This window comes from Thunnus thynnus, chromosome 10 (assembly GCF_963924715.1).
Source record: "Thunnus thynnus chromosome 10, fThuThy2.1, whole genome shotgun sequence".
NCBI classification, from domain to species: domain Eukaryota; kingdom Metazoa; phylum Chordata; class Actinopteri; order Scombriformes; family Scombridae; genus Thunnus; species Thunnus thynnus.
In genome coordinates, this window is record NC_089526.1 from 7,129,794 (window position 1) to 7,151,462 (window position 21,669).

Consider the following 21,669-nt stretch of genomic DNA (forward strand, 5'->3'; position numbering starts at 1 on the left):
AGGAGGCCTCATCACTGAGGCTGGCACTGTCCTGTCAGATTTGTGTGCAGTTCAACCTCTGCCTCTTCAGCTCAGTTTAGGATTTCCTGGCATGCTTTTACGCAGGCACAGGATCAGGTGACCGGGATCCGTTGTTATCGGTACCAAATGTGTGTGGGTGCACTATGAAGTATTTCTGAGTGTGTGTGTGTGTGTGGAGCATTTGCGTATAGCGTATTTGCCTCATTCAGAGAGAAACAGATAATACAGCTGAGAAGGGAAGGAGCAGGATGGTGGAGATCTAAGAGTAGATAGAAAAAAGGGAGTTTAGGGAGGTCACAGCCAGCAGTGATCCCCTGGGTAGGAAAGCAGTAAACAGAAGTGTACTGATTGGCACGCTTCACCGAGTGTGTGCTTAGGTGTGTGTATATACTGTATATAGCTGTGTACGTGTGTGTGTGTGCTTTTTCTGTATTTTAAACATGGGTTTATGTGCAGGCACATTTGAATGTGGGCACTGATGTTTGTGTACTTGAATGTGTGTGTTTGTGTCTGTTGATGTGTATGTGCGTTGGGGGGGTTCCTGGAACGCTGCCATCCTGTCCTCTCTTAGGGCTCGTAACCACAGCAGGCCTCTGCCAGCCCTTAACTGTCCCCCCCACCCCCACCCCCTACCCCCACCCCCACCCCTTTCACATATTCAATGTTGCATTTCAATCACTCTTTTACTACCACATATTCAGAGTAGTAACTATAGAGCAGTGAATCTCACCCAAGCCACATTACTTTATCAGATTAATGCTCACCATTCACTTTAAGTCTGGGAATACCTATTTTTAAGTTATCCTCGCAGCCATTTTGATGTAAAGATATTACATTTACTCCTTGATAAAAATCAGAAGTGTTATTCATGATCCATTCCTCTATGGTACAAACTGACTGAATGCTCCAAGAACGCTCCATCTTCATTTAGCTTCAGGAGATGTCAGACTTGGAGAAAAACAACTGCGCGCTACTGGTTCAAATCCAGTGATGACACTGCCAGAAGTAGCTAGTATTAGTCAACGGCCCATTTCATTTTAGCCGGCAGAGGTGCGAGCTATGATCTGGATAGCCTGGAGTTGATGTCAACATTATTAACTGGCTCAGTAGGGCTAGAGCGCTATCTAGCAAGCGACCATGCTTTGTTTTCATTCACGTTAACAGGGGAGGCTTGCTGTGTTGGCCAGCCTGGCAGAGGGGGCGGCTAATGTTCTGTCGAGCAATGGGAGGTTAGCCGAGGGTGGGGTGGAGCGGGTCGGGGGCATTACTCTGACACGACTTTTATGTCCAAACATCCCCGATACTTCCTGAGAGAAATTGCACAACGGATGAAATCAGAGTCCCTGCTGTCATAAAACAAGCACCCTGGGAGCCCTGCGCACCGCGGGGCTCAAAGCCCTCCGACTCCTCAATGACCAGTAGAGTACAGAACACAGTCACCGCCACCAACGCCGCCCTCCCTCCGCCACCGCCTTCTCTCTGTCTCTCTCTCTCACTTGCTCATTCTCCCCTGGAAGAGGCTACGCTAATTAGCCAGGCTCTAATGAGACAGAATGGCACTGATCTGGTCCGCCGCTGCGCCACCAGGGGGGCCGGGCAGGGGAGAGGGGGGGAGGTAGGGGGGGCCTGGTGCAGTAGGGGGGAGAGAGGAGAGCGAGGAGGGGCGGGGGGGGGGGAGGTTGGTGTATGCCATCTGTCACCCTGCACCCGCCTGGCACGGCATTCCCTGGAGTGGAGGGTGGGGAGGCGGCGGTGGTGGTGGTGGTAGTGGTGGTGGGGGGGGGGAAGTGAGTGCCTCGTTGGTCTGGAGAGGTGGGGGAGTGGGTGGAGGTGGGTGGTGGCGGGTGGGGACACTGATATGAGTAGGAAGGGAGGGTGACAGAATAACTGGAACTGCTTCCTTCATGTTTCGAAAATGACTAATTTCCTGTTACGGGTGGAATCCGTTTAGTGGTCGTACATGTTTTATAGCAGCTCGAACGCTTTTTTTAGCTTTAATCTCAGATATTTGACCCACCCAACCAGACCAGACCAGCAACACTCAGACATAACACACACACACACACACACACACAACACTTCTATCCCTCTGCTCCATCCAATGGCTGCTTAACAAGAGGGGCAGATGGCTGACCTTTTGGGTGTCTGTTTCTAGATTGTCTGTTACCGAGGAGCCACTGGGGGGTCAGTACGTTAGAAGTCGTGTTTTGCATGAAGAGTTGTACAAATGGCATTAAAATGACATCCTAAAACTGATTTAGTAAAGATGTTATCAGATAGTTTTATAATATCAAGAACTGAGGCATGGTTTGTGGTTATTGCTGGGGGCTATGTTTTGGAACAGCACAGTGAAATTTCGGACCGCTTCTCTTAAGTTTTACTTTGTATGCTGTGGCAGGGCCGGCATCGAGATGTCTTAATCTTTTGTTTGTGGACTCACAGTTCTCCATACTTCTCTCTCCCTCAAATTAGGCAGATCAGAGCAAGCATATCACAACCCCTAGGGATCTAAAAGGGCCATGACTGTTTATTAATTGATTTATTTATTTATCTCCTGTGCCTGCTTGGTTATTAGGTTGCCATGGGAAACAGGCTAGGCCAGATCCTCTCTATTATTAAAGACACAATTTCTTGAACTGGAGACCCAGCTGTCTGAATAATTAATTTAGCGAATGAATTATCTTGCAAACGGTAAGTCTTCCCCTCCCTCTGAAATGAGCCTTTCTCTTATTGTTTAATGGACAGTGGAATTCCCACCAGCTTGTTTTCTCTTCACTGCCTGCTTCATCGAACCCTCCTCCTCTTAGCAGGAGCACGGGGTCTCACTGAGCATGCCCAGAGCACTTTGTGTCTCCCCTGCCATCTCTCTCACTTACGCCTTACATGCCACCTCTCACCCCATCTGTCTCCAATTGCGCAACTCATTCCCTCCTCCTCGCCTACCTCCTACCCTGCAGTCAGAACTAGTAACCTGCCCCTCCTGAATCCGAACTGTCTCTTCGTCATCACCTCTAATGCATTAATATATGACAAATGTTTCTCAATGGTGGGCATGTTTCAACCAGCATCTCTCTAATAGTTCACTAGCTCTCTTTCAATGAAGACCTAATCAGTGCTTAACCTACTCGCCACATGTCTAACCTTACTAGTGCTTCTTACACTTTGCTAGCTTGTTAGTGAATGCTACCCTCATCCCAGTGACAAGCACAGTATTTCCTAGCTCCTTCCTTCCTACAAATGTTAGCTAGCTAAACCTCTCCCACTGTCTCCACTTCTCCTGACAGACCACACAGGGCTTGTTCTGAGGCCCATTCTCGCTAATCTGATCAGGCAGGCAAATACGCCGGGAAAAGCGCTTTAATGATCCCCCTAATTACCTCAAGTCAATACCAACTGTATTATTAGACTCGGGGAAAATATTCCATTAGGGTGCCCCCCGTGGGAGTCCCCCCTGTGCGCGCTGATGTCACGCGCTGCGCGCCCCCTACGCTTGTAATTAATTTTATTTACACACGCAGGAATGCACAAGGTCGCACCTGCAGCCCGGAGCCGCCCGACTCGGCCCGCCTAATCAGATCTGTCATAATTACCATTCTGCATGCTTCTGACACACGCCGGGAAATATTTCAATTTAACTACAGCCACTAGCTCCGGCAGATGCAGTCTGAGAGAGAGAGAGAGAGAGAGAGTGTCTGTGTGAGTATGTGTGTGCACAGGAGTGTGTGTGAGTGAGGGGGAATTGCATAGGGAGATATTAGGACCTATCCAAGTGCTCATGCTGGTGCTTGTGTGCACTTTGTTTTGCTAGCATTATTTGCCGTCTCTCAGTCTTTCACAACCTCCTCTCTTTGTCCTCAAACAGAGATCAACTCTCCATCCTCATCACTGTCTAAACTATATTCTTCAGTCATTATTTTTACAAAACACTGCATAAATTAAGCCTCAAGGAAGACATATAAGTCTCCATTTCAGCCATGTACAGAAAGACGTTTGAGATTTCGCGTTCAAGATGAATTTCTGAGTTGAACAAGACGTACAGCTAAAGTACGGAATAAACTACACTATATGAAGACTTTTATTTCACAACACTTTTTGGGGATGAAATTTGTTCAGTTTCATTAGTATCTGAAGCAAACATGTAGACCAATTAAGAACACTTATTTAGCTGACATAGACAATTTGCAGGTTCTCCGCTATTTCAATCCTTAATTCAATAAGATCAGTCATGATTTATCAGCTTAATTATACTCTGATATTAGCAATTAAACCCCAGCTTTGAATTAAATCTCAATCAAACTCTTATAATTGATGGAATCAGACTCCATGTAGGTGTTTTCTGTGTTTGTAATGTCACTGCTGCCGTTGTTTATCTCTAGTTCATCTCCAGTGTGTTTGTTGTCTTCTGTGCATTCATCCTCCATCTGCCTCAGCAGTATTGAACAGAAAGGATTATAAACAAGAAGTAAATTTGTGGTGGGAGAAGTTTTTTTTTTTTTTTTTTTGAACATTCAGTATAGCTGTGCTGGTACCCAAATATCAACCCACCACCAGGCTAAACTAGATTATGGTGCAATTTCAAGAACACTAATATTTGATACAAAGAGGCACAAATACTGTGGCATCATGACTGACTCGATTTTCAGCCATTTTGTACACAAGTGCTTTACTGGTTAAATTAAAAAAATCACTAAAATGTGATAGTGATTGATTGATTGATGCACATTAAGGATACCTAGTAATATACCTTCTTACAAAATTAAATACGTTGCCTGCAAATATTTGTTAGTGCTGTAAACAAATACTGAGCAAAACATTCTCGCTGTTCTTCACTACAGCTCTTGAGCAAGGCACTAATCCTGCAGCTACTAAATAGTAGACAGTGGTTGCACTGGGGGGAAACTCCCCGGTTATAGTATTGTTACTATGTTATGTGCAATTGTGTGTGAAGAACAACTTTGCAGAAAAGGAATAAAACGTGCGGTTTAAAAAAAAAAAAAAAAAAAACTGTAACCACACAGATGTTTAATGTGCTCCATTTTAGATGGACTGGTCATTTGCCTTTGGTTATTCTTTATGCTCCATCTGCCTCTATTTGGTTGCTCAAAAATTCCCTGCACACTTTATTGGTTCAGCAGCCGTGACGTAATCTGCCACCCAGAACTGGTTGGTATTGTTTCTGGGAGCAAGTGCTGACACAGAGAGGGCCATTTCCTGCACAGTCATGCCTTGCCTCCACAATGTGTGTCGTGTTAGCTGTCAGTCTGTTATTGTTGTCGACTTGCTTATTGTATCTGGAAAGGTCGCGACCCCTCTTCAGAAAAAAACGTTCACTGTTTGGCTAAGACTTCTCCAATGTCGCAGTTCGAATAGAGATTAATTGTTTGGCATGTATGATTCAGACTGGCAAATTTCTCTCCTAAAGCTCAGCCACTGACATCCTCACAAAAGAGTATAGCGACACAATCTGGCAGCCGCAATCTGGAACACATCCACTCTGACAAGACATCAGAGTCATATCAATGTGATTTAATAATTAAAAAAAAAAGATTTCTTTTTTTTTTTTTTTTTTTTAAAGGCAAGTTTCAAATGATTTAGATGACTCAGTTTTTAATCCTCAAAAGCTTTCCTTAAGAGAGAGAAGCGGCCTGTGATTTGTACATATGAGGACTAGAAATTTCATCATCCATTTCTGTGGTCGCAAATCCAACCATCCTTAGGGCCTATCTGTCATTTCAAATAGATGTCCGTTTGATCCATCTGTTTTGTACTCTCCCTCCTAATGCATGTTCAGGGCCAGCCTGTGAATTGGAATCAGATGGGGAGGTTATGAAAAATGATCTTGAGGTAAATAAAAAACGTGGCTTAACAATAGATTCAACTCCTTGATCACCATATGGTGAACAGCCTCAGATAGTGTGTTTACAAAACAGTATATTTTCAGAGAGATGTTAATGTCCTTTAGTTTTCCTCTGCACAACCTAGTGAAATATCTCAATCCCCTCTGTTGTGTTGTGTGTTCTTTGCCCAGAATTGATGGAAATGAGTAAAGGTGGATTTATTCTTTTGGGTTGAGCTGTTTTGAGAAACCTAACTATAATGTCAGGGCTATTTGGAGACCACGTAGAAACTTTGTTCGCACTACTTTGGGTTCTCTCCCGCACGTATTAGATGTCAGCAGTATTTCCCCATTGCAAATACAATATGAAGTGAGATATAAAAAGACTTTTCTTTTCATTAATACTAGATAAATTAGCTTTTTGTGATCTAGCAACCATTTCCAGTGCAAACTTTTCCTCACTGCGCTCTAAGTGAGTGAACAAATGTAAACACGATTACTTTACTATATAATGAATGCACAGTAAAGTAATCTTCTCCTTTCCTATAGCGAAACAAATTAGTATGTTAAGATCTTGCTAGCAGTCATTTCCAGTGTAAACTTCGCCCTTGTCATGATTATCTCCCTATCACATGACGAATAAAAGAATATAAACATGATTACTTTGGGCATATAATGAATGCGTACCGTAGCCTGATAATGTACGACACATTCCACTGGTGTTGCAGTGGTGCTGCGACGATCAACGGATTAAATCCTGTTCGAAACCATGAATTAATCCCTACGCTTTAAGCATTGATGCTGGGACCACAAGAACACCTCCACAGAGGAGCATAAGTTTGGGCTTTTGGTCACCTGACTTATTATCTGACAAGCCAAATGGCACCAAAATCATATCTGTAAATTATTATAAGCTTCCTCCAGTGCTCATGATATCCCTGTAACATACAATGTACAAGTCATTGTAGTACAGTATGTTAAGCAAACAACTTAAGGTGTTATGATTGGTCTCCAAGCAGGGTACAATGTGTTTTTCACTCTATTTTTTTTAGTACATCGTTACGTCCGATCGCCTTTGCAGTTCAATTAAGGCCACTGACCCCATTTCCATCGCCCCATCCTTCTCACAGTATGCCAAAGACCATTTGTACTGTAACTCATAGCTGTTCTATTTGCATATAAAGACTTATTCCCCCCCCCCAAAAAAAAAAAATCTGGCCCTGAATCGTGCAGTCAATTATTGCTTATTGTTGCGGGAGATTCACATATGCCCGAGCATCAGGATCGTTTCAAGACTCCTCCGTCGTCAGCAGATGGGCGTCCACCATGGCGTAATGTATTTACAACACAGCACTGGGTTACCTTGCAGGGTGAACGCGCACGTGCAGCCGCCATTTTGGCTCGCTCGGGGAGGAGGAACAGGTTTGAACATACCGTGTTATCGGCTGCATTTATCTGCATAGTGTTGTCTGCCAGAGCTGGGCCTCTGCCAGGTTCAAGGAGGAGGAAAGACAATAATGCATTGTCTTCCCCCCTACTTTTAGCTCTCTCTCCCTTGTTCAGACACAGGAGAGGTTTGTCTGGCTGCCTCCGAAGCAGCCCTGTCCTCCAAACCAGCCAGCCACAACAATGGCCACAATCATTTCTTCATCTGTGATTTTTTTTTTTTTTTTTTTTTCTTTTTTCCTCTCCATTTTTTGATGTGTCATCTCGGCCTCATTTGTTCATCACGGCCAGGCTCAAAACTCTAAAATTCAAATGGTATCGGATATACTCGTATATTCTGTGGCTGGGGTTGAAACTGTGGCATTATTGTTGGTCATGCAGTAATCCGAGGAAGGAGGAGGGGGGGGTGGGGGGGAACTCAAATGGCAAATTGATGGACATCTGTTGGCTTATTTTATTTATTTATTTTTGCGGTGGCCGAGGTCAGCCTGATGGGGCTGATAACAAGCAAATGAGATTAGAGGGAAGGTGTTGGCCAGGCCGTGTGACAGCCCTCTCTCTCTCTCTCTCTCTCTCTCTCTCTCTCTCTCTCTCTCTCTCTCTATCTGTCCGTCTGTCTGTCTGCCTGCATGGCTGTCTGTCTGTCTGTCTTGTCTTGTCTGTGGTCCCTGTCTCACAGCATAGCCGGTTCTTCATTAGTGCTTCTCTGAGCTTCCATGTTGTGGGGGGGGTGTTTGCAGCGGTAGTTTGGCAGTGAATGGGTGAATGGGTAGGTGGGTTGGGCGGTGAATACCATGCTGTTCTCTGACAGAGCGGGCCTATACTCTCATTGGCAGCTTGTGACTGCAGCACTCACATACACCATGTACCGCATTGCATAGCTGGGTGAATCTCGCGCATGAATTCAACTATTGTGTTGCGAGGAAAATATTTTTATCAGAACACCCGGTTGCTATTTATACTGGGGCCATACAATGGCCTGCTGAAGAGTTTATTACCCTTTTAATTTGGCACCTTATGACCCCAGAGCCCCGTGGGTGGGTCTCTGGTCAGATCTGTGTCTGCTGTAAAACAAGAAAAGGCTGTTTGGTTCTTGATTGCCAGTCCTGTTGTTTGAAACTAATTAATAATTAAGCAGCAATGACCTAGAGGCAGCGGATTATTGTGCAATATTGTCACAGGTGTGTGCCAACATCGCAAGATAATCCTATGCCTGTCAGTACGCACTGCTTGGATGAACCTGTTTACAGCATCTGTGAGTTCACCTGAGAGATGTATTTTGCCACAAAATAAACCGGCTTTCCAGTTCATCAGTTAGTCTGCGGTTTCTAAGATAATTTAGGTTGGGAAAAATATACTGATTTACTCCAGTAGGTCAACTGAAGGCTCATCAGTATTTGTTCCTGGTATAAATATCCTTAAATGTGTAGTAAATGTCATTTCTGTCACAATTTAGCAAAGTTTACTGCAGTTTCATGAGCTGCAATCTGTTAAATGAACATTGTCATGTATAAATGATAGCATTTTGTTAAAAAAGCACCAGACAATAATATTATTATCAGACTTGTAAACCTTGTAGGAGTTGTAAAATATTTCTACCAAGTGTACTCTGATATATTAGTGAATGTATTAGGCTTTGATTAAACAGTTAATATCATCTACTACAGATATTTTCTCCTTCACAAGAGGCACTTAAGTGGTTTGTTAAACCTCGAAGGAAATTCTCTTTTATTATTCGCTCAGTAATGATTTTTTGTGTGTGTGTGTGTGTGTGTTTCATCTATCATTAAGTGGCAAGGCAGCGTTTCACCTCACCTTAAAAAGCAGATTTTTTTTTAATAAAATAAAAATCTATTAATCGATTATCAAAACGGTTGACATGTAACACGACACAAAACAGTGTTCTTACCCAAGATACACTAAATACAGGACACAAATGGTCCAATTCAATCATGTATCGAGTGATTTCTCACTAGTGTTGTGACTGTTTTTAAGCTGCAGATTCAACCAGTTCTGCCCCAAACACATGTGGCGTCTCATCAAACAGACACACCGGGCTGGAGTAGAAGTTTACGTGTCATTCCGCACGCCTCTCTCCTCACCGCATACACATCAAGGGGAAGATCACACAAATAACGAGAGGAGACGTGTTAACAGAGGATGATTACGTGTTATGCTGGATTTACTAAGGTCACACAATTTGTGACGGTCAGTTTTGTGGGAGGGGGGAAAAATTCTCCTCCTCTGAAGTCCAGGCGTAAAAACAGCTCAAACAAGATTTACAGGAGCCAACGGCTAAGTCGTAGTGAGTAAAACTCACGTGAATTTAATAGAACAGAAAAACTATTCTTAGACAGTAAACTGGAGCTATGGTTATTAACGAATACAATATCTGACTACTGACGGGAATTTTTTTTTTTTTCATATCAAGAACAAGACGCTATTATTTCTTCTTAGCTTCTGAGCTAAATACAGACAGTCTTCTGTGCAATGTTGTCAATGAAACCCACATTTTCACTCCACTCTCTTCTTTTATATCATTAGCTTATGAAGTTGTTCTGACTAATATATCAGCAAACACTCTCTACTCTACTTTCACATGCAAGCAGATACACTGCAACACAAGCATCCTGACCTATGTATGTCCATTATTAACTGTTTACTTCTAAACCACTGCTTTATTTCGGCTGCCTGCCTTCTCATGTTGGGCAGTTATCTTAAACTCAGCTTGTCTGACATTGTTTGCAGGAAATGGCTTTCTGTGGTTTTTGTACAGTCTAAGTGAGATCTTCATTTAAAGAGATTCTGTCTCTCCTGTCTCTAATAGTCATAATAATCCCTCCAGTCAGTCATAGACTTTTCTTGCAAGCATCACCAGACCCGTCGTTCCTGTCCCTGCACTATTTTCTCAGCCGCAATGTTTAAACTGTGACACGAGAAATTTTCCTCAGCTTAAAACAAAAGTCGTTGTTATCACACGGTTTCTGCATACTGTAGTCTGTGTTGGCCGGCAACTAGGCCTGTCCTGAACTACCTGTTCTATTTATTTATAGAGAGCCCTTAATGATCTTCAACAAAAACAGAGCACACTGGATTGAAGAGCCCTAGATTTTTGTTTTCTGGACGGTGTTGGAACACTTAAGCGGCAGGGGCAGCAAGTTCCATGATCCAATCAAGAGCAGTTGGTGCTTGTCAGCTGCGGTGGAGAGGCTCAACAAATTACATTAAACAATAAAGGGGAAAACAGATTTGCAACAGTATGGTAATATCACCAGAGTGCGGGAATGTTGAACATAAAATCTTGTTGATTTAGTCATTCTTAGGAAAGAATATTGAAATATATAAGTAAGTTTTTCTACCAAATAAAGTTGATACCATATTGCATTTTAGAAGGAGTAAGTTTAATGCATTTACTATATCCCAGTTGTTTTTATTTTATTGTAAAGTTTACAGTCAACAAGGGAGTCAAATAGCTAACTTCTCTCACTCTGTCTGTCTCTCTCCTCCCTCTACCCTCTCGCTGCCTGTCTGGTCTGTGGAAGCAATGCAATTAGACAAACACAAACAAAGCTCTTGAAACTGCCATGGAAAATGCTGACTGTCCACTGTCCACAGCGCTGGCCCGAGAGCAGCGCTAACTGCTGTTTGACCTACCCCGCATAAAAAACGTTTAGCAAATGTTCATTTTCCCGAGGCCTTCAACTCGTTCAATAAACGGCTAAATGTCAGCTCAAAAACCGTCGAAATTATCAAAACGAAGTCGGCAAAGGAAAGCCCCCCCCCCCACCCCCCCGCACAAACGGAACATTCACACTTGTGAACTAATAAACTGTCTGTACTTTATTTCATCAAATGGACTTCCTGGCATTGAAATGGAGTTCACGTCGTGCCTTTGTTTGATTGGCTCTGCTACTTTGGGTTTAATCCTGCTGGTTTGGGGAGTGTTTGAGTTGGATTACTCCATCGTTGGGCCGGGGTACTGTTTCTCTGGCTTTGACAAGATGGTGTGTGGTTTGTTGTGCGTCTGTTTGTGTTTTGTGGGGTGTGTGTGTATGTGTGTGTGTGTGTGTGTGTGTGTGTGTGTGTGTGTTCTCCCTCACTACCGAATCAGCTGAAACCACAGACAGCCCAACTGGAGCGCCGTCCAAATCCCTCTGCATGCAAATTAAAAACGCAACAATAAACGTGGCAAAGGAACAAGGTGGGCACGCAGGCTTTATGGCCCCCTCTACCCACTCTCCTCCCTCTCTCTCTCTCTCTCTCTCTCTTTCTCTCTCTCTTTATGTCTCTTTCTCTTTCTCCCCCCCCCCCCTCCTCTCGGCTTCCTCCAAAACCCCTCCTGGGTTTGATGTGGCTTATGGGAGGAGTTGGAACAGGGGACAACCAAACTGCTGAGTTATCTCTTGCATGCAGTGTGGCGGCGTGGCTCTGCCCTCTGTGTGTGCATGTGTGTGTGTCTGTGAGCGGACCAGCAGCGCAGTGTAATCCTGTGGAAATGAAAGGTGCTGCCGCGCACTGGCCGGGAGATTACAGCGCCGCTCTGTCACTCTGCCAGGACAGACTACCGGCTGAGCGAGTAGCCCTCTGTAACACACACACACACACACACACACACACACGCTCACACCTCACTGCTTCTCTTTGACGCTGCGTTTCCTCCTCGCTGGTTTCACTCCCCGGCCGTCCCTCCTTCTTCATCCACTCTTGTCCCTTTACAGCTCTCTTGTAGATTCACTACAGCTCTTCATCCCACCTCACCCCCTCCCCCTCCCCACCCCACTACTCTTCACTCTCCCACACAGCTCTACAGTGTGCTTCACTCTTACTCACTCACACACACACACACACACACATACGTCGGCCGCTGAGGTTTAGATCATCACATCAGAGCCGCAGCGACCACGTCACTCAACCCCTGTAGAGCCCTTCTGTCTCTACAACAGTCACTTCTCGGTTTGTCACTCAGTCCTGTGAACAAACACAAACACAGGCACACATTTCACTGTGACTGTGAGAAGTTTCTATTCAGTGTATTTATTCCATAACATCCAACGTTACGACGTAGTCTTCACTCCAATAAGACATCAGAATCATGACTGAAGATAGTGGAGATTATAATTTCCCATATAAGACAAAGAACAGCAGCGAATCTTCATGTCTGAGCAGTTGGATCCAGACAATGTCGGCTTGAAAAAAAAAAAACTGAAACAACTAATAGATAATCCAAATTTTCTGTCAATTGAATTATTTGTTTCAGCTCTATCTGAATCAGCATCATAATACGATTAGAGCTGAATCGACTGGTCAGTGAATTGATTACTAGAACCACAAAAGAGTAAATCAACAAATATTTTAATAAAGAAGAAGAATCGTTTTACTCATTTTTCAAGCAAAAAAATAATTCCAATTATTGACTCATTCCAGCTTCTCAAACAAGACAGTTTGCTGCAGTTCTCGGTTTCTAAACTGAATCTCTGTGGACTTTACACTGTTAGTAGAACAAAACTTGTCATTTGAATATGTCAGTTTTGGTTCTCAGAAAGTAGTTTTTTCACTCATTTCTGACATTTTATAGAGAAACTAATTAATCGAGAAAATAATCTGCAGATTAATGAAAAATATGTTTGTCGCAGCTGAATATTTATTACCAATATTTTCTCATATTAACATGTAACTGTGGCAAATATTCTGAAAAATCTAATTGATGTTAAGTGCAAAGAACTGTGCTTCACTGTAACATTAGAAACAACTGCATGTAAGACAACAACAAAACAAAGTTTGACAGTTTTTAATTATAGTTTGCTTAGAAACTTTAATTGAAACAACATTATGTAAAACGTTACATGATATGATCATCAAGAAACAATCCCACTAAAAAAAGATATTTTGAACTTGTGCTTTGGACATGTTATTCTTGCAACCTGACAAAACAGATACTTTAATAGTTCTTCAGGGTTTTACTGTGTATAAACAACATGTAAAACTAGTCCTCTGAGCTGCACTCTCAGCTGTGTGTCAGCAGTCTTGTTCTGTGGATCTCAATAATCAACGTCGGATCCATTGCGCACCTTTTGTATTTATCAAATAAAACATTTAATTGGAATTGTCTCATACTGTTCTACAGCTCTGTCTTTCATGGCCCTCTGCTGGAGTGTTTCAAACATGGGAGTCACTTGCTTCCTCCCAAGGGTGCTACTCAATATGCGAGTGTGTGTTTCTCGTCACGTTAAATTGTTCCTCCCTGCTGTGTTGCTTGACCTTGGCTAATTCCTGTCTTCATCTTCAGCTGTGGCAGAAAAAAAACATACTGACTGCAGGTGTAGCTATTGTGAAACAATAGATGGATTGTTTAGTTTTATTTTTTATTTATTCTACTACTGTAAATAGTTTTTTTTGCAAAACAGCATTTTTCATTCATTTTAATTATTTAAATTGCTTGAATGGTTTTACATTGGATCTGTTTCATCTCAGTAGTTTTTATTTTTTGTGTTGTATCTGTTCCAACACTAAAAAAAGCAGTTTTTATAATCTAGTTGTCCTCATAGATAAAGCACCGTGTGTCTGTGTGAACCAGTTTCCACATCCTGCGGCCTAAAAATACCTTTAACACATCTTTGATCCAGAAGTCCAAAATTAAACTAATTACAATACATTCCTTTGACCTCTGCCCACATTTCAGTCTGAAGACCATGCTTTACTGACCTCTCTCTCTCTCTTTCTCTCTCTCTTTCTAATCCTTCCTTCAGGGCTGGCTGTGTGAGCTGCTCCGCTGGAAGGAGGATCCGTCTCCAGAGAACCGGACGCTCTGGGAGAACCTCTCGATGATCCGGCGCTTCCTGAGCCTCTCCCAGGCCGAACGCGACGCCATCTACGAGCAGGAGAGCAGCGCGGGCCAGCAGCACCACAGCGAGCGGCCGACACACTTGATGCACATCTCCACTGACCAGCTACAGGTGAGCGTTAACGGCACGTGTCCTGACCCGACAGACTCAACCGGCTCAGGCATCACGTTTAAAGAACTGTGATGTTTTTACGTTGCAAACACAGAAAATATAATGTAGCCGTGTACGTGTGTATGACTTGATAAAACACTGTTAGCTTAATAAAATGCTGTAATAAAATGTAAAAAATATGCAACATATGAAGGTAAACACAAAAATAATATGAATAAAATATGTACGGTGCATGAAAACATACACACACACACACCAGAACATACAAGGTTTCACTTTTGATTACGTTCTGTACCTTAACTCTGCTGTTCATGTTACAGTCTGTTAACTGACAGGAAGTTAATCTGCAACTATTTTGAGTCATAAAAGAAAACCTTCATTGTTCAAACTTCTCGATAGTTTCTTCAAATTGTGAAGATTTGCTGCTTTTCTTTGTCTTATGTGAAAGTAAACAGAACATATTTGTGTTTTTAACTGTTGGTCAGACAAAACAATCAATTAAAAGACTATAAATGATTTAAGAAAATGACACTGATTGATAATGACAGTGATGATTAGTTGGAGCCCTAATTTGCGTATAAAGGGCGCAGGTGACACCCGTTCTCCTGATACAACTCTACTTACTGTATATGAACGTATTTTCCTACATTTTTCTAAAGTGCTGTGTATCAAAAACACATAAATAAAAAAATCTAAATTTTCCCCCCCTTTTCATTTAATCTTAACTCATTTTCCAGGCATTATGTAATAAACAACACTTAAGAGTTTTTATGAACTCTTGTTAATTAGAAACACAGCAATACTTAAAAGTTCCTACTTTTCAGCGAAAGCCGTTTTCAAAGATATCATTAGCCTGAACTTATTTAACAAAGCTGCTTTATAAAAGACATCTGGTAGATGAATGGAAAATAACACAGAGCCTCGGTTAACGGTCAAAATATCTTAATGAAGTACAATAATTCTTCTATTAAAAGTCTGAGCCACAGCTGAGTGGTTGATTAGTTATTTGGTTACTTGGAGACATGGCCAGTGTTTCACAAAGGCTGCCATTTACTGGATATAAATAAGGTAATAGGATTTCTTTTACAAATCAATTCCAGCAGCAGATATGGAATGAGGGAGTTTTACTTTGCATGCAAACAGAAATGGTTGTAGATTGATAAAATAGGATTATTTCTTATTTAATAGTGCAGTTTTATCACGTCCATAAGAGACTAGTGTTTAAATATTTTGTGCCGGTCCTTCACTAACACGACACATTAGCCAAATTAGCTCACATTAGCTCAACAAGAACTATCATAGCTCTGTATATTGGTGCTGTAAAAATCACTTCTTTGGGTACATTTATGCCTTTGGCAAACAGTCCATGCAAAGTGCTGTTTTGCAAACTTCATTATGAAACACCTATTCTACAGTGTCTGACTCAGAAATGAAAATAAAAGAGCACCCATTTTGCGGGGTCAATAGGGACCACGAGTTGCCCACTCACTCCCTCTCCAACCACACAATGAGACATTTTACGAGTAATGTGTCATGTGTTTACACTAACGGGATTCTGACGGCAGAGTGAAAGCCATCGATAGCATTCTCACACTGCGGCAAATCAGCCAGACCATCGTAACATGAATTGTGCACAGGGAGCTTGTTTATCACTGCCTGGCAATAGAGCCTGATAAGCAGCAGAGGCTATAATAGAGAGGCCAGTTTCCCTGTGAATTCCCACTGTGTGTACGGCTGATTGTGTCTTTTTGAGGTTGTGAGTGTGTGTGTGTGTGTCTCTACTAGTGTGTTGCTGTTGCCTCTACCCCCACAATGAGACACAATCTCCCACCACCACCAAAAAAAAAAAATTCATATCTGGAGAACTGATTACATTCAGTGAGATATTGCATGGAAAATTCCTTCAACCAAATGCCTGTTCTATACACAGTAGGCCCATTTTTCCTCACAACTCAATTGATTTTAATGAAAGGCCTTATTAATGCGCCGATAAGTGTTCACTGATAACATCCCCGTCTCCTTTCTCTTCCCCTTTTTTTTTTCCCACTGCAGCCTCAGCTGCCCCAGTCACAACAGCAGCACCAGCCCTCACTGTCCCTCCAGCACCCCTCCCAACCCCTTTTGTCCCAGCAGCCCTTGCAGCAACAGCAGCCCACCACCGGCCCCCGGTTGCCGCCCCGCCAGCCTTCCACCGCCTCTCCGGCCGAGACGGAGGACGAAGTCAGCCGCGGAGGGAGCATCAAGTCCCGCACCAGTGGAGGGAAGATCTCCCTGGAGGCTCTGGGCATCCTGCAGAGCTTCATCCAGGATGTGGGTCTCTACCCCGACGAGGAGGCCATCCACACCCTGTCGGCCCAGCTGGACCTCCCCAAGCTCACCATCATCAAGTTCTTCCAGAACCAGCGCTTCTACGTCAATCACCCAGCCAAGGGGCCCAAGGAACCCAGTAACAACAACAACAACACCCCAGCCACCACCAACACCAACACCAGCAGCAGCAGCAGCAGCAGCAGCCCGGCCTTCGAGGAGGAGCTGACGGACTTCAGGGAGAGCGGTGAGCTGCTGAAGGAGATGGACGAGAGCACGCAGACCAACAACACCATCTTCTCCATCAAGATCGAAGAGCAGCTGGGCCGAGGCGCTGAGGCCCAGTTAGAGTTAGAGCACGAGGCCAAGGAGTAGGATGAATCATGTACTGAGAGTTTTCATGTGCACACACACAGACTGATGACTGTGCTAAATGTAACGCTCTGGCTGACACAGAACCACCACACTGCAAATAAAGAAAAGTAGTGTTTTTATTCAGTACAGCGCCTGGACTGTATGAGGAGTGTTTATATATCAGTTGCAGACTGACAGGCTATGTGAAGTTAGTGTTCACACACTGGAAAGCCCATCTCAGACTCTGTAATACAACAAGTACTACTTTTTGGATTTTGTAAAACTTGTATTATTCACTGTAAAGACTGATGCATCATTTAAATAATCTGCACAAAAAATTATTCTAAGTATGTTGCCGTGGATATTTGCTGACTGCACTCTGTCTGTTGTTTTACACTGACTTACTTTATCTTTTTTGAGCTACTGATTATATTTAAAAAGAAAAAAGTCCCCATGGAGTTTGATAGGACTTTGATAGGTGTTTACGTATGTGATGTTTAACTGGATTTTTTAAAAAATAGCAAATGAAATCAAGGACCAAGTGGTTGACAAGGCCTTAATTATGAGGTATCAAGTCTGGAGCCTGCTGGCAGATTAGTTATTCTTTTAAAAAGCGCATAATGTGATTATGGATCACTCCAAACTCTGGAACGCGATCACCCAGCCCAGGTGCATCTCCGAGAATAGCTCAGTCTTTACATATTATTTGTTAGGGAAGAAATATAAATATATATATATAGACATATATTGTAACTGTAAAAAATAAATACAGTCTTAAAGAAACTATGCCAACAATGCCTTGTACTATACGGCACTGCCGATGTTACATTATTTTGCAAAACCTTTGTCACTGTAACTTTCTGAATTGCCACACAGTTAGAAATGTGAATTACACCATGTTTATGTTGTCCGACATTATTTATTTGCAGTTCATGCAGTGTTTTTGATGTAATTACTTTTTTTAAAAGTTTATGTTGCATAGCGCTTTTTTTAAAATTCAACCGATCTTTTTTCTATTTATAAATGTAATTTCGATGGGCAGTAAAAACAAAAAGTGTCTTACACGTTTTAAATGGAGAAATGTGCTTTAAAGGTTGCCTATAAAAAGTGCTGTATGTCAAGCAACTCATGCTACAAGCTTCACAATTAATGTTGTATGCAATTTTTACTATCATGCAAATAAGCTTAGGTAAAATGACTAACCTATAGAACACCTTAGAAAGAAAAACATATGCAATCTGTGTGAAAATCGATGTCTGCGATGTGTCTTCCTTTGGTTAACAATCCAATTCAAAAGCTATTCCTGTATAAATATTCTGTATAAAAAGTGTTTCTTTTTTATGAGTTTATTTCAATGAGAACACCAGTTATTTTGTTACGACTGACTGTTTTATAAGTGTTTCTCGGTTCCTTTCTGCAGAAATGTTCTAACTAGAAGTGGTTATTGATTGTTAATTACACAATTAAACTGTTTGTATTGTACCACAGATTTCTTGGCATTAACTTGACCAGACTCTTTTGACACCAGAGGGGTTTTTTTTCTCCCCTCTCCTCTGGGAACAAAAGATGAAACAATGTGAATTGTTTTAAAAACCTACTGCTAAGAGATATCATCTCCAGTTACTGACTCATTCAGCTGCAGTCACTGAACACATGTTATTTGTAATAACTGTAAATATCACATCTTATGAATCATTGATTGTTTATTATTGTAAATATATTTGAAGTTTGTGCAAGAGCTCACCGTACAAAATTGAAAATCAACGTTCTGTCGTGCCTCTTCCTATCAAACCGACTGTACCTGGGCTCTTCTACTGCATCTTCACTTCTACTGCTGAGTGTATCTGAAGCACCTGTAAAAATCTGAAATAAATAAATGTAAGGTGTGAACACCAATAATAGCAAAGCCCTCCACAGGGAGTTAAGATAAAGAACAGCACAGGTGTTCTGACCTCGCCGTGAACCCCAGGTGAGGCCAGGTGTCTGCACCTTTAGGAAATTACCCTCACCTGTTACCTGCGATATGTGCCAGCCAGTCTGGGCTGGCGTTCCCTTGATGTTCTGCTCTTTTTTTTTTCATGAATAAAAAAAGCCAGAGTGTAACATTGTGTGTGTTTAGAAAAAAAAAAAACAGATCATAGGGTGTCAGATGCTCTCTTGGGACTCATCGATTTGCTAAAGGTGGAGATTAGAAGGTGTCAAGAGGTAAAAAAATAAAAAAAAACATTACACATGAGAAAGTAGAGGCACCAATAAGCTTCATTATTTCTTGATTTTGACTTAACAAGTGACTTACTCACTGATCGAGGTGAATGCACCAACAAATAACAGGAACTCTAGCATGATACTCCTCCTCATTATATCTGTTTTCATAAGGATCAGCCATATTTGCCTCAGCCTTACAAAAGGTTTATCCACACAGATGGCTAATACTTTTCTATAACAATGGTTCTCGATCTTGGTGGTGGTCACAGAAATATTTATGGAGCTTGTGAAATGATTTCTGAGGGAAAAAGGGAAATTTTGAGATACTTTTTTAATACAACAAGTAAAATATAAGAAGAAGAAGTATAAAAACAAAAGCAGCTTGGTGCCAGAGTTCATCTTACTGTCCGTGCACAGCTGTAAAAGAAGGGGGAAGCAGACTTGGCTTCGTTTTCTCGCATCACGAGCTGAAAAGGTTCACAGAGGCTCCAGTTTTGTGCTAAACGCAGGAGTTTCGCCACGGGTGGGTATCATGGGTGATTGCTCAGAGAAGACTGGCAAGCACAGAACAGTTTTTAAACTCCGTCTCTATTAGGCTGTTCACTGGCTCTCCACGGCATCAAACACACTTCAAAGACTTTCCCAGATGTCAAAATAGAAATCATAATTACGACAAGAATGTTGACTGATGAATCACTGACTCTGTTACCCTGGGCTTCTCATGCTGTTGCTTATTTTATAAATTAGCAGGCAACAGAAGATAAGTTTCCCAGAAAGCATTCATAGACGATGCCACATCATGCTGTGGTATGCCACTTTTGGAAAAGAAAAAAAAAAAAGGCCCAGTAGATACAGTAACTTCTTGTGATATTTGTAGAAATCCTCTGTGTCATAGCACATAAACACTTTCCACATGAAGGTTCCTGTAGACACACATGCTTGGCTTAGAGCCGGGTGGAGTTACCGAGGTCAAACTGCCAAATAACAACCCAGTATCACAGCAGTTCATGAAATAGTCATGAAACGTAATCTATGGATTTGTGGACATGAATTTTCCAGTTTTTTCTTTTTCATGACACTCAGCAGGACTTTAAAACACTTGTATTTCAATTGGAAGTTTCTTTCGTGCCTGCACCACATACAACCAAGCAGCTAGGTCCGGGTCTGAAAAGAATCTGAAGAAAAGAGTCTGAAGCCAATCAAGAAAAACTTAAAAACTTGGCATTTCACTCAGGGGCGGTGCCTTACATCCTGCATTACACAGAGCATTGTGTGACTGCTGCGTGCTCTCGTCGGCTTGCATTGGGCCGTCTTGTCACTTTTTGGATAAGCTAGTGCAACGGTAACGTAAAAAGTTGTTTATTAACCTACAAAAACCTTAGATTTTTGCTCCTTGACTGCTGCAACCACCACTAGACTTCCCCGCAGATTTTAAATGACTTTTATCCGACTGTTGATAAATTCTCAAATTGACCATCATGACGTTATACTGGAAAATATTTACAACTAAATAGTGGTAAGATATATTGACATTTAGATGGACTAAATTATGTCAAACAGATGGGGGGGGGGGGGGGGGGGGGGGGGGGGTCTGTATTCTGAAGTCAATGTAGTATCTTGCATCAATAGATTCCCAAACAGGCTTACAAGGCACACTATTCATTTCCATGTACATAGGTGTGAGACCAAATATATAAATTATAGAAAAACATGATTAGTATATTCTGTATGCCTTCATACTTGACATGCATCAAATAAACTGATCTCATATTGTATGTGTGTATTATTCAGTCTAGTTTGCCTAATTTTCCAAGCTTTAGAACTTTGCCACTTAGTCCAATGTTTCATTTTCATCAAATTAAAATAATTCAGGACTTCTGTTCTGTAATCTTTCAAAGGTGCACACAGGTTATCATATAAAGAAGCCTACAATAAAACTAAGTGCAATGTTATTTTCATCATCTCCCAGATCACACACCAAATACACTCTACCTTCCTCACTTATCTATTTCTATTGCCAGGGGTAGGATACCTCTTTTCAGGTGGTCATAATATAAGGTTTCTGTTTTATCTATTTGAGGGTCCTTAGCATGGAAAAGTTTGGGAACTCCTCACCAAACTACATTTACTACAGTTGGTTCAATCACCAGAGGCAGGATATATTAGTGTTTGTCAAAACATGTCATTCAAAGTGACTGAGGGTCGTATCTTACATCAAGATGCTCAGCCCATACAGGCTTACAAGGCACACACAAGAATTATTTCCATGTACAAAGATGCAAGATCAAATATACAAATTACAGGAATACAGAATGCAGCATATTATGTTTATATATAACATTTGTGTGCACAAATAACCTGTTATATTGAATGCGTGTATTATTCAGTGTAGTTTGTCTGATACTCCCCCAAGACCCTCCGTATTTCACACCCTGCCTGTATGAAGATTTCACTTGTGTGTGTGTGTGTGTGTGTGTGTGTGTGTGTGTGTGTAAACACATGCATGTCTCTCTCATGCTGCTGCAGCATTTCACCCATCTGAGACAA

At 42.0% G+C, this 21,669-nt stretch overlaps 1 protein-coding gene across 8 annotated transcripts in view; it reads left to right on the top strand.

Moving 5' to 3' along the window:
* The window catches only part of satb1b (SATB homeobox 1b), a 65,658-nt gene extending 46,574 nt beyond the window's left edge, over positions 1 to 19,084 (top strand). For all 8 annotated transcript variants that reach the window (XM_067600674.1, XM_067600671.1, XM_067600673.1 and 5 more), the window contains 2 exons: positions 14,050 to 14,256; positions 16,309 to 19,084. In XM_067600674.1, coding sequence (XP_067456775.1) covers positions 14,050 to 14,256; positions 16,309 to 16,938 — 837 coding nt within the window. In that variant the 3' untranslated portion in view covers positions 16,939 to 19,084. The remainder of the gene's footprint in view (positions 1 to 14,049; positions 14,257 to 16,308) is intronic.
* Positions 19,085 to 21,669: the final 2,585 nt, after the last annotated feature.